The sequence below is a fragment of the Daphnia magna genome, linkage group LG2 (genome assembly GCF_020631705.1).
Source record: "Daphnia magna isolate NIES linkage group LG2, ASM2063170v1.1, whole genome shotgun sequence".
NCBI classification, from domain to species: domain Eukaryota; kingdom Metazoa; phylum Arthropoda; class Branchiopoda; order Diplostraca; family Daphniidae; genus Daphnia; species Daphnia magna.
Window position 1 is genome coordinate 4,945,841 of NC_059183.1, and position 10,544 is coordinate 4,956,384.

Below are 10,544 nucleotides of genomic sequence, written 5' to 3' on the forward strand. Positions count from 1 at the left end.
CAAGCAAAAATCTTCAAACACGAAGTGTAATAAGAATTGCCGTTATTGAAATTCACGATTCCATTCGACGAAGAATTGGCGTGACGGTATGACTAAATTCGCACCATTGTAAAACCGTAATTATCGTTTCAGTTTCGCTTTAGGGAGAATTTTAACCCTTCTATGTTTGTAATATAAACTGTACCCACGTATGTTACATTTATTCGGGAAAACATGAGGGGCATGTCTACCTTTTTCTGAAAAAACCAAATCAGGTCTCCATTCTCCTTGCATTTTGAAATAAATTTTCTTTTAAATATTTCCATTTTCAGAGAATAAATAGGCCTGCACCTTTTTTTAATGAACTAAAAACAGCGAATTTCCCGATAGGGATTTTTTTGTCTAGATGAGCTCAGGAGTACACCACCGACTCTTTACGATATTTTTCTTAATAGATGGCGTTGCTGTAATAGGGTTGTAACACAAGTTTGAGAGTAGTTCAGATATGTTTTATACGTCATGCTGCCGCTCCAGAACTAGTGTTTTTGTAAAGCTGACATAACGGCGAAAGTGGATGGTTCCGTTTTTGCGATTTTTAGCTTTTAGTTACGAAGGAAAAGCAATGAAATCCAATTTTAGGCTTGTGTTCGTCGCTAGATGGCGTTTGACTTAAAAAAAAACTAGGGGCCCTCACTCCGTTCGGGAAGTTCCTGATAGGGTTGGGCTGTAGTTGCTCTTGAATCGCGGCAACCGTATATGCTCTGATTACACTCAACGGCTCCCGCTGTTCGCGAAGTTTTCTATAGTCTTGGAGAAAAAAGAATTACACAGTATAATCAAAACTGTAAAATCTGTAAAGTCAAAATTCGACAAAAATCACACGGCATTATCCAAATTGAACGTTGATTTCGATTAAGTTGTTGGTTTTCTCGTTAAACCACCCGTTAAAAAAACAAAAAAACAAAGCGCTGCCCTTTTTAAAACTTAGTTTTTAGGTTTTTCTGATTCCAAGTGTTTACGACTCTGATTCCGTTTTATCAAAAAATCGATTAATTGAGTGGAAAACTAATATGTTATTCGGAAATAGCTTTTAATTTTGGTTGTAATAAGATTTATTGAAAATAAAATTGATAAAATTTTATTGAATTCCAAGTCAAAATTCTAAGCCGATATTTTGTACAAGAAGTCGGGCTTAATTAATCAAGTAAAACTAGATATCTTATCAATAGATGGCTATACTGTTTAGTGGATCGTCTGCAGTAGAAATTGTAAAAACTGCCATCTATAAATCTAAAAACTATTTAACTAATACTTTAATTGGTCGCCAGATGGAAGAAAGCTGTCAAACTGGTTCAGAGGAAAAAGGAATTGAATTAACCAATCAACTGCGATAACGGGTTCCTAGTCAAACTTAATGGGTGAAGGTCTAGTCGATGTGTGCAATTTAATTTCTCTTTTGCTCTAATAATCTCTTAGCCACCAACTGCGGTCTGTCGGTTTCGTTTGGTATCTAAAAGAAAAGTAATTTCGGAGGAAGGAATCGGTTTCTGGTCCCCTTTTAAGCTTCACTACTCACGTTGAACGGACGTTCCTCTCACCGCTTTTACGTGAAGTTTCTCTGCTGGGCTATTCGTATAACATTCTCTGCTCAGAAGTCAATTCGGTAAGTCGTTCCTCCTCAACCATTCTCATGTTTTGTGGCTGTGTTGAATTGTTTGGATCAAAGAAGAAAGCTGTTGGTTCTATTGTGAATTTTTCAGTAATTTGAAATTCGTTGATTCATTTTTGTTTTCTCTAGATTTCTTCAAAAATGGCTCTGGAACAACTTAAGACCATGACGGTAGTGGTGGCTGACACTGGAGATTTTGAGAGTAAATTTGCCATTGTTTTTTAAATCTATTTTACTGTAAATTTTAACTGGCTAGAATTCTTGACAATCAGTTGGCAGATCACCTTTAATACAAACATTTTTCTATTCCAGCCATGATCAAATACAAGCCCACTGATGCTACTACCAATCCATCTTTGCTATTGGCTGCTGCTACCCTTCCACAGTATCAGCATCTTGTCGAGAAAGCTGTTGATTATGGGAAAAAACAGGATGGGTAATCTAAAAGAACACAATTGCAATGATTGAAGCATCAGTCTAAGTTTTTTGATTAATTTTGATGGCTGTTTATGTTAGGGACAATGCTGCTAAGCTGGCTGCAACAATGGACAAGCTGTTTGTCTTGTTTGGAGTTGAAATATTGAAAATTGTTCCTGGCCGCGTTTCTACCGAAGTGGATGCCAGGTGGTTTACCACTATCCGGATGTTATGTACTAAATGATGTCCTTAATTTTCGATTCCTCGCCCACAGACTTTCGTTCGATAAAGAGGGAAGCGTGAAGAAAGCTCTCAAGCTTATCGAGCTGTATGCAGAAGAAGGTATCGACAAAGAAAGGGTTCTCATTAAATTGGCCTCGACCTGGGAAGGAATCCAAGCGGCAAAGTAACTAATGTTATTATCTATATTATACAACGTGACATCTTGATTTTACTTTTCTTATTAACTCGTTTTAACAACTGCTTTCACGCAGGGAACTGGAGGAAAAGCACGATGTTCACTGCAACTTAACGCTCTTGTTCAGTTTCTGTCAAGCAGTTGCATGTGCCGAGGCCGGTGTTACGCTGATATCCCCATTCGTTGGTCGCATTTTGGATTGGTAAAGAACAGTTGGGATATACAAATGGAATTTTTTTAATTCTTGTCATCAGGTATGTTAGCAACACTTCCACCAAATCTTATGCTCCGGAAGATGATCCTGGAGTAAAGTCGGTCACCCAGATCTATAATTATTATAAAAAATTTGGCTATAAAACTGTTGTGATGGGAGCATCCTTCCGAAACACTGGTATTTTTTAAGAGTAATCTAACTTTTTGAATGGAAGTGACCCATTGTATCGATTCGTAGGCGAGGTAATTGCTCTTGCTGGATGCGATCTTTTAACGATTAGCCCGAAGCTGCTGGAGGAACTAGATGCTAGTACCGTAACCGTCACTAGAAAATTAGATGCAGAGCAAGCCAAATCTTGCGATCTCGAACGTCTTTCCTTGGACGAGAAAGCTTTCCGGTGGATGTTGAATGAAGATCAGATGGCTACTGACAAACTCAGTGATGGGTAATTTGGTTCCTAGGATAGTTAACATTTGGTCATCTAAAGAAAACAATTAATATGTCTACAAACTTTAGCATCCGAAAATTCGCAGTTGACGCGGTCAAGTTGGAAACCTTCATCAACGAGAGACTCAATGCTTAATTCTTCTCTTAAGTGAAGAAAACATTCCAAGTTCGCTCTAGAGTTCCTGGGGCGTAAATATATTTTTGTCATTTATTCAGTTGGTAAATGTAGGCATACAAATTTTCTATTCAGTTATATTAATCAGGAAACGGGATTTGGTGATCGAAACGTTTTTTTTACATTCCGTGGTTCTACTTCCGATTGAATTGAAAAGTCTCCTTTCGAGGTTCTTTCTCTTCCATTTACCTGTCTTTTTCTTTTTTGTTACTTATTTCCGTAAATATACCATATTACAGCAGAATATTGTAGTTTTTCGATTGGATTGTTGCTCTTGCAAGCTATGATCTGCGTCGTCAAAATTATATCTTCACCCGTGAAGTTTGTTTATCGCTCTTTTAAAAGGATATTCCGGAGTTTAGCGGTGACCTGTTAATTAAATTTAAAGGACGTAGCATTCAGTTAACACAAAATTTGTAAATAACAGCCACTGGAGGAGGTATGAGTTAAAGAAAAAGTGTGATCCAATAATAATCGGAAGCCTTGACCCTTGAGCAATTCATTATTGTCGAATGTTGAATGTATCGAAATTGTGCGGGATAAACTTTGTGTGGATTAGCGATTGGGTAATGGACAGGAAAAAGAATGATAAAGTGAATTGATGTTTTTTTCCGGTAGACTCAGTGGGAGTTGGAACTGCAAGTGCAAGGTGACCAGATGGAACTATGGGAGTAGAACTGGGTATTCTACTGGGAATCTGGGGTTCTGGGCAGGTCTGATCTCGGATGATTTTTGGTCAACTTGGATTGTTTTATTTGTTTGTCTTTGGTGGGCAATGCTGCGTCAAATAGCAGACGATATTATTACAGTACGAATTCTGTGTTCTCTTCGTAGAGGGTAGAGCTGATCCTGCTTGTCTCTTTTTACGCGTATTCTTACCTAAGTGGTTCGTTATAATAACGGTTTTTGTAATAACTGACGTTAGCATTGTCGCAAGGAATTGTGTAAAAGGGGTTGTGTATAGTTATCAGTAATTGCCTTTTGAAACCGATTACATTTTTGACGGACCATGGAGGAATCGAAGATAGATTCTTCCGTTGGTTTTTCTCCAAAGGAGATGGATTCCTTAATGAAATACTTTGTCGGAAATAACTACAAATATCGTGAACAAATTATCATCCCCAGAACAGTTGGTCCAATTCATATTAAAAGTATTGATGAGAAACGAGTGGAAGCAGTTTTTGAATCATGTGCTTTCAAGTCACTTGTAGCAAGTGTCATGGGTAATTCACTACTATCACTGTAATTCAGGAACAGGCTCTGTATTTTGTAGCATTTCAATGAATTTTTGCAGGTTATGGTTTGGGGGCTGCATTGGGCTTATTCAGTGCCAGTGTGAGTCCAAATATCACTGCTCCTGATGCCCCCCAACAGACAGCTAGAGAAATCTTCAGAGATTTGAAATTCTCTACCCTCAGCTATGCCAAAAACTTTGCTTTGGTTGGTCTGATGTTTTCAGCAGTTGAATGCACCATTGAATCTGTAAGTACAGTTTTATGTTGCCTCAAAGACCTTTGTTACATAATGCCATATTTCATCTATAGTATAGAGGAAAAGGAGATTGGAAAAATGGAACTTATGTATGTATTTCTGAATTAACCCACAATATTCTTTTACATAAAAATATTTTAATTGTAGGCTGGTGGAATCACTGGTGGACTGATTGGTCTCAGAGCTGGACTTAAGCCAGGAATTGTAGGAGCATTAGGATTTGCAGCATTCTCTACTGCAATAGACTACTATATGAGGCACTAATGATACAGAAATATAGTTGAAAATAAAGTTTATTGGCCATTTTAGCAAGTTTCACAATCCATATTTTGTCTTGGACATGATTTCAAAAATTTTCTTTTTTTCTTCTTCTGTTCTGCACATTTTCAAAGCTTCATTCATTTTTTCCTGATGAAATTTCTGCAACAAGACAAAACTTGTGCAAAATGATTCTTTACCCAAAAAACTCTTGTACCATACTAACCTTTAAAAATTTATAGCATTTTACCAAAGTTGCCCCTGTATACATACTTTGAAGCTGAACTTTCCTTTTTCCAATACTGGACAAGAAAGGAAGAGATGAGGCTAAAAGCCTATGTGGACCATGTCTACATCTGATTATTGCTATTTGGGTACTTTCATTGCAGTATTTGACTAGAGATTTAAAAAATTTAATAATTTCTACTTTAACAATAGCTAAGAAAATCTAAATATACCATCTAAACCATTCTTAATTGCTGCAGCCCCAAACTCTCCATGTATTTGTTCAGTGGTAGCAAGAACTGATTTCAGGATGTCGTACGTTTTTAAATTTAGAGGTTGTACAGTGTGTCCGTTGTCCAGGGGTATGATCTCGGCAGTAAAATACCTGATAAAATTTAAAAAATAAAATGAGTAAGTGTATCATACATCACAGAGCCAAACGAAAAACTTCTCTTCAAATGAATTTTCCTTTATATTTATCAATATTTATTCACTTAAAAGGGGAAAAAAATCATGAAAATTATTAAGGTAAATAATGTTTGAATACGAAACATTTTACCGGTTCTTGAATCTAACCATTTTGTTAAATTAGCTGCACGTGCAGAAAGCCATAAACAAGTGCTTTGATAGTCTGCAGTGCCATGGAAATTTGGTAAAGTTCTGAGACAGCTTCTAGATGGCGTGAACAAATTCAAATTGTAAAGTTCAATGCGTCGTTCGTCGATGCAAAATAATGTGAAAAATGAATATGATAGTTCACCGACTTGAAACCTTAAAATATTTATTACGTAATTTTTCTAATTAAACTGATGTGTTGCAATTAATTTTCGAATGCAAGCAACAACGTTTACTTTCCTTGAATTATTTTTATTTTTATTTCGTCTTATAATGCGTGTTTTTGATCTTACGAACTGATAACGTCAATTTTCATGTATTTAATTCGATGAATTGACGACCGTGAAATTCGAACATTAAAACGTTGATTTCCAAAATCCAAGAAAGGGCAACGTCGTAATCCATACGACTATTTCACTATTTCGGCGCTCATTTGCGACCGCAGTATGATCTGCAGGTAAGGCGGACTGAAAATTCAAACCAGTTTGAGAAGCTAGTCGGAGAAGACGTGCGATATTTTTGGTCATTTAGTATCTCTTCATTGGTGTGCAAAGTTTTTGTAGCAGTTAAAGGAATCAAGATGTCCCAGCGAAGGCGTACTGCAGAAGTTGCAGAGAAGAAAGCTGCGGATGCCATACGATCAGATGATATAATCGAAGATATTATTCCAGAATCGAAATCCTGGAGCTCCGAACAATCACAATCACAATCGTCAAACGAAAAACCATCGCTTGCTGGAGCTGCAGCTAAAGCTAAATTGGGTGCTGCTAAACCAAAGGGAAAAGACACAGAGGTGAAACAACTCGAAGAAATGGCTGATCAAGAAGAAAAAGGCAAAACAATTAAGTTTGATCAAAGCAAAAAGGTTTGTAGTAAACAGTGAACTGCATTTATTACTTCCAACAATTATAATGTTTTGGTCTGTAGCAGGAATCAGGAGGGAAGCGTGGAGAACCTCGCACCCATGAAAAACTTAAATCAGCTGGCAAGAAGGGTGCTTCAGTAAGGTGGTCAAAAGAAAGACAAGAACAGGAAGGAGTGAGTTCAGCATTGGATTTTACATATTGCTTTTAATTTTTTTATTATTGGTAATGTTGGTATTATTTGCAAGGGTCCTGATCCAGACTATAAATTGAATGAAGAAAATGAAGATGACAAAGAAGCGTATAAAGAGGAATTTCAAGAGGAACCTGTGGAAGAGGAAGAAAATTTTGAAGAGGAAGGAGAAGATCAAGGAGAAGGAGAAAACAAAGAAGATCGGATGCATAAAATAAGAGTGGAGGCAGGGAAGAAAGCCATTGCAACAAGAAAGGCTCATATTAAAGAACAGGTTTGTTGTGTAGTATTGGGATTTACAGAAACAGGTTGCACTTACTACTCCATAATCTTTTATTTTTTCTAGGATCCTAGCGTCAAATCGGACAAAGATGCAGACGCAGTCCTGCACGATCAGTTATCAGCCATCGGTAAAAAAGGAGCTTCAGCTAGATGGTCGCGGGACAAAGATGAGGTAGGTTGGCTATCGCAGTATCCTGCCTTTAAGGTCTTACCCCTTCCGAAAACAACCATGAGAACTCTTCCAGTTTTTACTTACCATTTTGTTATTTTAAAAGGACAATGGGGGAGACGAAGAAGATCAAGAAGGAGAGGATAAAGAAGCACGGTTGCACAATATCAGGGTACAAGCAGGGAAGAAAGCAATGGCAACAAGAAAACAACATATCAAAGAACAGGTTACCAAACTTGGGAGAAAACCAAACCAAATAGTTGTGCTCAGACAAAAACTTTTTTTTTCTTCAGGATCCTGGAGTAGAGTCGGACGAAGAGGCTGACGCAGTCCTGCACGATCAGTTGTCAGCAATCGGTAAGAAGGGAGCAGCAGCGAGATGGTCCCGCGACAAAGGACAAGTAAGTATGACGCTATAAATATTCACGTTGATTAGTTAAGGTCTGATTTACGTAACCAATAGGTTGTATCATTGTATCGAGTAATGTTTCCCTAACTTTTTTTTTTTTTAAATGTAAGGGTGGTGATCAGGGTGATAGTGAAGAAGATGAAGAGGAGAAGGAAGCTCGGTTACATGACATAAGGGTACAAGCAGGAAAGAAAGCAATGGCGACAAGAAAGCAGCATCTGAAGGAACAGGTTGATTTCGTATGTCAGGTATTACTATTTCGAACTGCGTTCAATGGAAGAATATTTGTCGATAGGATCCTGGAGTGCAGTCGGACGAAGAGGCCGATGTAGTTTTACATGAACAACTATCGGCTATTGGCAAGAAAGGAGCTTCAGCCAGATGGTCCCGCGAAAAGGGCGAGGTATAACTTACTATAGTAGTTGACAGGTCATGAGCTATCACCCATACAATATTTTTTTCAAGGGTTCGGTTGAAGAAGAAGAGGTTGACGAGGACGAAGATGAAAAAGCCGCCCGATTGCATAGAATTAGGGTCGAGGCGGGGAAGAAGGCAGCAGCGACACGAAAGGCACATGCTCAGCAACAACAAGTAAGTTTCTTAATTCGAGATTATAAATGTCGAATGATTTTTAATTGGTTACATTAATTTGTGTAAAGAATTCCGCTGGTGAATCAGACGAAGATGAAGCAAGCACACACGAAAAATTGTCATCGGCCGGGAAAAAAGGGGCGTCGACGAGATGGACGCGTGCAAAAAAACGGGTCAGTTTATTTCCCGGCTTCCACGTTATGAATAAAAATTTATATGGAACTCTTGTTTTCGCAGGATTCTGAAGGAGAAAATGGTAATGATGGCGCCAATGGTAACATGAAGAAGGCTCGTGCTTCATCGCGAGTCGCAATGGAACACTGGTAAGTGCCACTATTCCTTATTTTAATTTGCATGAAAGGTTGGCGTGACAGTGTTGTAATGGCGTAGCAAATCCTGATCCGTATTCAAGAGGAAGGCTCTTGAAATTCAAGAGCTGTTCCTCCAACATTTCGCTGATCTGGTGGTGGATATGAATGTTTCGGCTCCGCGTAGAGGGGCGTTTGAAATCATAGTGACCAATTCCCGTGGTGTCGGTATGGCAATTTCCGTTTAGATTAGCTGGAGGTCCCGCAAAGTCACGCACCTATATTTGATCTTGTTTTCCAGAGACTATCTTATGGAGCGGTCTTAAGCGTGGTCCGCCACGACGTCTCAAATTTCCGGATCCTAATACTTTGATTGCAGGCTTGAAGGAAGCCCTAGCTTAAGAGCCGTTAACTCGTATAGACTTTTTCCCCTCGTTATTTGCGTCCGTTAATTTTATTTGATCGTCCAATTTACAAGATTTAGTAGAGAAGAGCAAATCCATCATATGAGAAAAAGAAAGAGGACAGAGTAAAGGGTTTATGATGGCGTGAGAGTTAAAAATCTTTAATTAAAAGAGCTTCCATGTCCTGATGCTGTTTCCTTTTTTGCTCTCTTTGTTTATCATGTGATGGAAAATCTCTTAAAACTCAGATTAAGCTTTCTTGTTGTTTTGTTTTTTATCCATTTAAACACATCCTTAAAACTTCGCTGAACTCTCCCGAGTATTGCGCTCTAATCCCGAATGAATCACTACTAAAATTGTTAAAATAAAATAAAAAAAAGTACAGAGAAAATAAACAGATATGTCAATGTACATAGTATGTATTAAATCTGATGGAATAGGAAAAAAAGTTTAGGGTACGTTTGTTGTCCCTTCTTTCCGGTGTTGCTTCTCGTCACCGACGTCTGGTGACGGTGGGAACAAGAAACGCTTCAGGTGAGCTTACAATTTCGCTATGGGATTCTGTGTGCGTTGAGTGTGCGATTCAGGTGTTTCCGACTTGGGAAAAGAAGAACGAGACACCTCCCCTGTGGACACGCACACAATGTCTCTATGGATAACCGGTGAAGCATCAACGTTGTAAATATGGTCAATTGTTATTATTAGGTTCCGCTGCGCGTTTGGTTAAAAATACTTCGCTTGCTTTAAACTTAGACGTACAAAAAAGTTTCGAACCACAGGAACGGATCGTTTGATGTGATCAAATACTCGGAAGTTGCAGCAATCGAAAGATCTCACACACATTGATGGCGATGTAAATAAGTCACAGCTATGCAGTTTGTATTTGTATTTGTCGAAAACACCGAATATTGCTGCGATCGATGATTTGCCATGATTGCTTTCAATCAATTTCTTAAAGACTAGGTCTAAAGCAGATGGATGTTGATAGCGGACGTTGCACCGTTATTTTACTTTCTTCTTCGTCTGGTTCGTTGCGTTTTACAACCATCTTTCCTACAAACCGAGACGTAATAGATAATGAAATTCGTTGAGTCGTAGAGGTCTCCCGAACGTCAATGCGTCTCATGTGATTTCTCAACACTGGGGGCCAGCAGGATGTTCAAAATAACCAGCTTCTTATGCACTACGTCCCGAAAAACATTTTATTTGTCTGCGAATAATGTTCTTACCCTTCTAAGAAAAAAACAACAGACTGACGCCAACACGTTGAAAAAAAAGCCACAAACGGTTAGAAAAAGTCAGAGAAAAACAAAAGAAAAGTATGTGCGTCTCTTGAGTGAAACGATATTTTTATACAAGTGTATACCGCTTTTTTTCCCACTCTAGTAATCAATGCCCGTTAATATTTCCTCATCCT

General features: G+C 38.3%; 4 protein-coding genes across 5 annotated transcripts; 3 read left to right on the forward strand and 1 right to left on the reverse strand.

Moving 5' to 3' along the window:
- Positions 1-1,329: 1,329 nt before the first annotated feature.
- Positions 1,330-3,563, forward strand: LOC116917564 (transaldolase). Its single transcript, XM_032923079.2, has 9 exons — positions 1,330-1,642; positions 1,778-1,850; positions 1,961-2,084; positions 2,165-2,272; positions 2,340-2,471; positions 2,560-2,685; positions 2,738-2,874; positions 2,935-3,142; positions 3,214-3,563. Exons 2-9 carry the CDS (start codon positions 1,790-1,792, stop codon positions 3,278-3,280), a joined length of 963 nt encoding a protein of 320 aa, XP_032778970.2. The 5' UTR covers positions 1,330-1,642; positions 1,778-1,789; the 3' UTR covers positions 3,281-3,563.
- Positions 3,564-4,002: 439 nt separating this feature from the next.
- LOC116917565 (mitochondrial import inner membrane translocase subunit Tim22) lies at positions 4,003-5,118 on the forward strand. Its single transcript, XM_032923080.2, has 4 exons — positions 4,003-4,542; positions 4,614-4,801; positions 4,864-4,899; positions 4,958-5,118. Exons 1-4 carry the CDS (start codon positions 4,329-4,331, stop codon positions 5,072-5,074), a joined length of 555 nt encoding a protein of 184 aa, XP_032778971.2. The 5' UTR covers positions 4,003-4,328; the 3' UTR covers positions 5,075-5,118.
- LOC116917566 (ribonuclease P/MRP protein subunit POP5) lies at positions 5,088-6,002 on the reverse strand. The gene is made up of 4 exons (XM_032923082.2): positions 5,853-6,002; positions 5,527-5,678; positions 5,295-5,464; positions 5,088-5,230 (listed from the first exon to the last, which is right to left on the reverse strand). Exons 1-4 carry the CDS (start codon positions 5,870-5,872, stop codon positions 5,126-5,128), a joined length of 447 nt encoding a protein of 148 aa, XP_032778973.1. The 5' UTR covers positions 5,873-6,002; the 3' UTR covers positions 5,088-5,125.
- Positions 6,003-6,161: 159 nt separating this feature from the next.
- On the forward strand, positions 6,162-9,538 carry LOC116917562 (ribosome-binding protein 1). Of its 2 annotated transcripts, XM_032923076.2 has the most exons (14): positions 6,162-6,365; positions 6,440-6,773; positions 6,836-6,946; positions 7,020-7,238; positions 7,311-7,418; positions 7,522-7,641; positions 7,709-7,816; positions 7,935-8,054; positions 8,120-8,227; positions 8,290-8,415; positions 8,484-8,588; positions 8,653-8,738; positions 8,806-8,951; positions 9,025-9,538. In XM_032923076.2, the coding sequence occupies exons 1-13, from the start codon at positions 6,355-6,357 to the stop codon at positions 8,813-8,815; spliced, it is 1,566 nt and encodes a 521-aa protein (XP_032778967.2). In that variant the 5' UTR covers positions 6,162-6,354; the 3' UTR covers positions 8,816-8,951; positions 9,025-9,538. The 2 variants fall into 2 exon arrangements, with proteins under 2 accessions (XP_032778967.2, XP_032778968.2); XM_032923077.2 differs by lacking the exon at positions 8,806-8,951.
- The last annotated feature ends 1,006 nt before the right edge of the window (positions 9,539-10,544 follow it).

What these genes read in the sequence shown, in the direction of transcription:
- LOC116917564 (XM_032923079.2), top strand. Translation starts at nt 1,790, where the DNA reads ATGGCTCTGGAACAACTTAAGACCATGACGGTAGTGGTGGCTGACACT. An exon ending in GTTGGTCGCATTTTGGATTG is followed by an intron (nt 2,686 to 2,737) that starts GTAAAGAACAGT and finishes TCTTGTCATCAG; the next exon opens with GTATGTTAGCAACACTTCCA. An exon ending in ACTGACAAACTCAGTGATGG is followed by an intron (nt 3,143 to 3,213) that starts GTAATTTGGTTC and finishes TACAAACTTTAG; the next exon opens with CATCCGAAAATTCGCAGTTG.
- LOC116917565 (XM_032923080.2), top strand. Translation starts at nt 4,329, where the DNA reads ATGGAGGAATCGAAGATAGATTCTTCCGTTGGTTTTTCTCCAAAGGAG. An exon ending in ACTTGTAGCAAGTGTCATGG is followed by an intron (nt 4,543 to 4,613) that starts GTAATTCACTAC and finishes GAATTTTTGCAG; the next exon opens with GTTATGGTTTGGGGGCTGCA. An exon ending in ATTGGAAAAATGGAACTTAT is followed by an intron (nt 4,900 to 4,957) that starts GTATGTATTTCT and finishes TTTTAATTGTAG; the next exon opens with GCTGGTGGAATCACTGGTGG.
- LOC116917566 (XM_032923082.2), bottom strand. Translation starts at nt 5,872, where the DNA reads ATGGTTAGATTCAAGAACCG. An exon ending in ATGGTTAGATTCAAGAACCG is followed by an intron (nt 5,679 to 5,852) that starts GTAAAATGTTTC and finishes AAATTTTATCAG; the next exon opens with GTATTTTACTGCCGAGATCA. An exon ending in AATGCTATAAATTTTTAAAG is followed by an intron (nt 5,231 to 5,294) that starts GTTAGTATGGTA and finishes GTCTTGTTGCAG; the next exon opens with AAATTTCATCAGGAAAAAAT.
- LOC116917562 (XM_032923076.2), top strand. An exon ending in GGTCGCGGGACAAAGATGAG is followed by an intron (nt 7,419 to 7,521) that starts GTAGGTTGGCTA and finishes TTATTTTAAAAG; the next exon opens with GACAATGGGGGAGACGAAGA. An exon ending in GGTCCCGCGACAAAGGACAA is followed by an intron (nt 7,817 to 7,934) that starts GTAAGTATGACG and finishes TTTAAATGTAAG; the next exon opens with GGTGGTGATCAGGGTGATAG.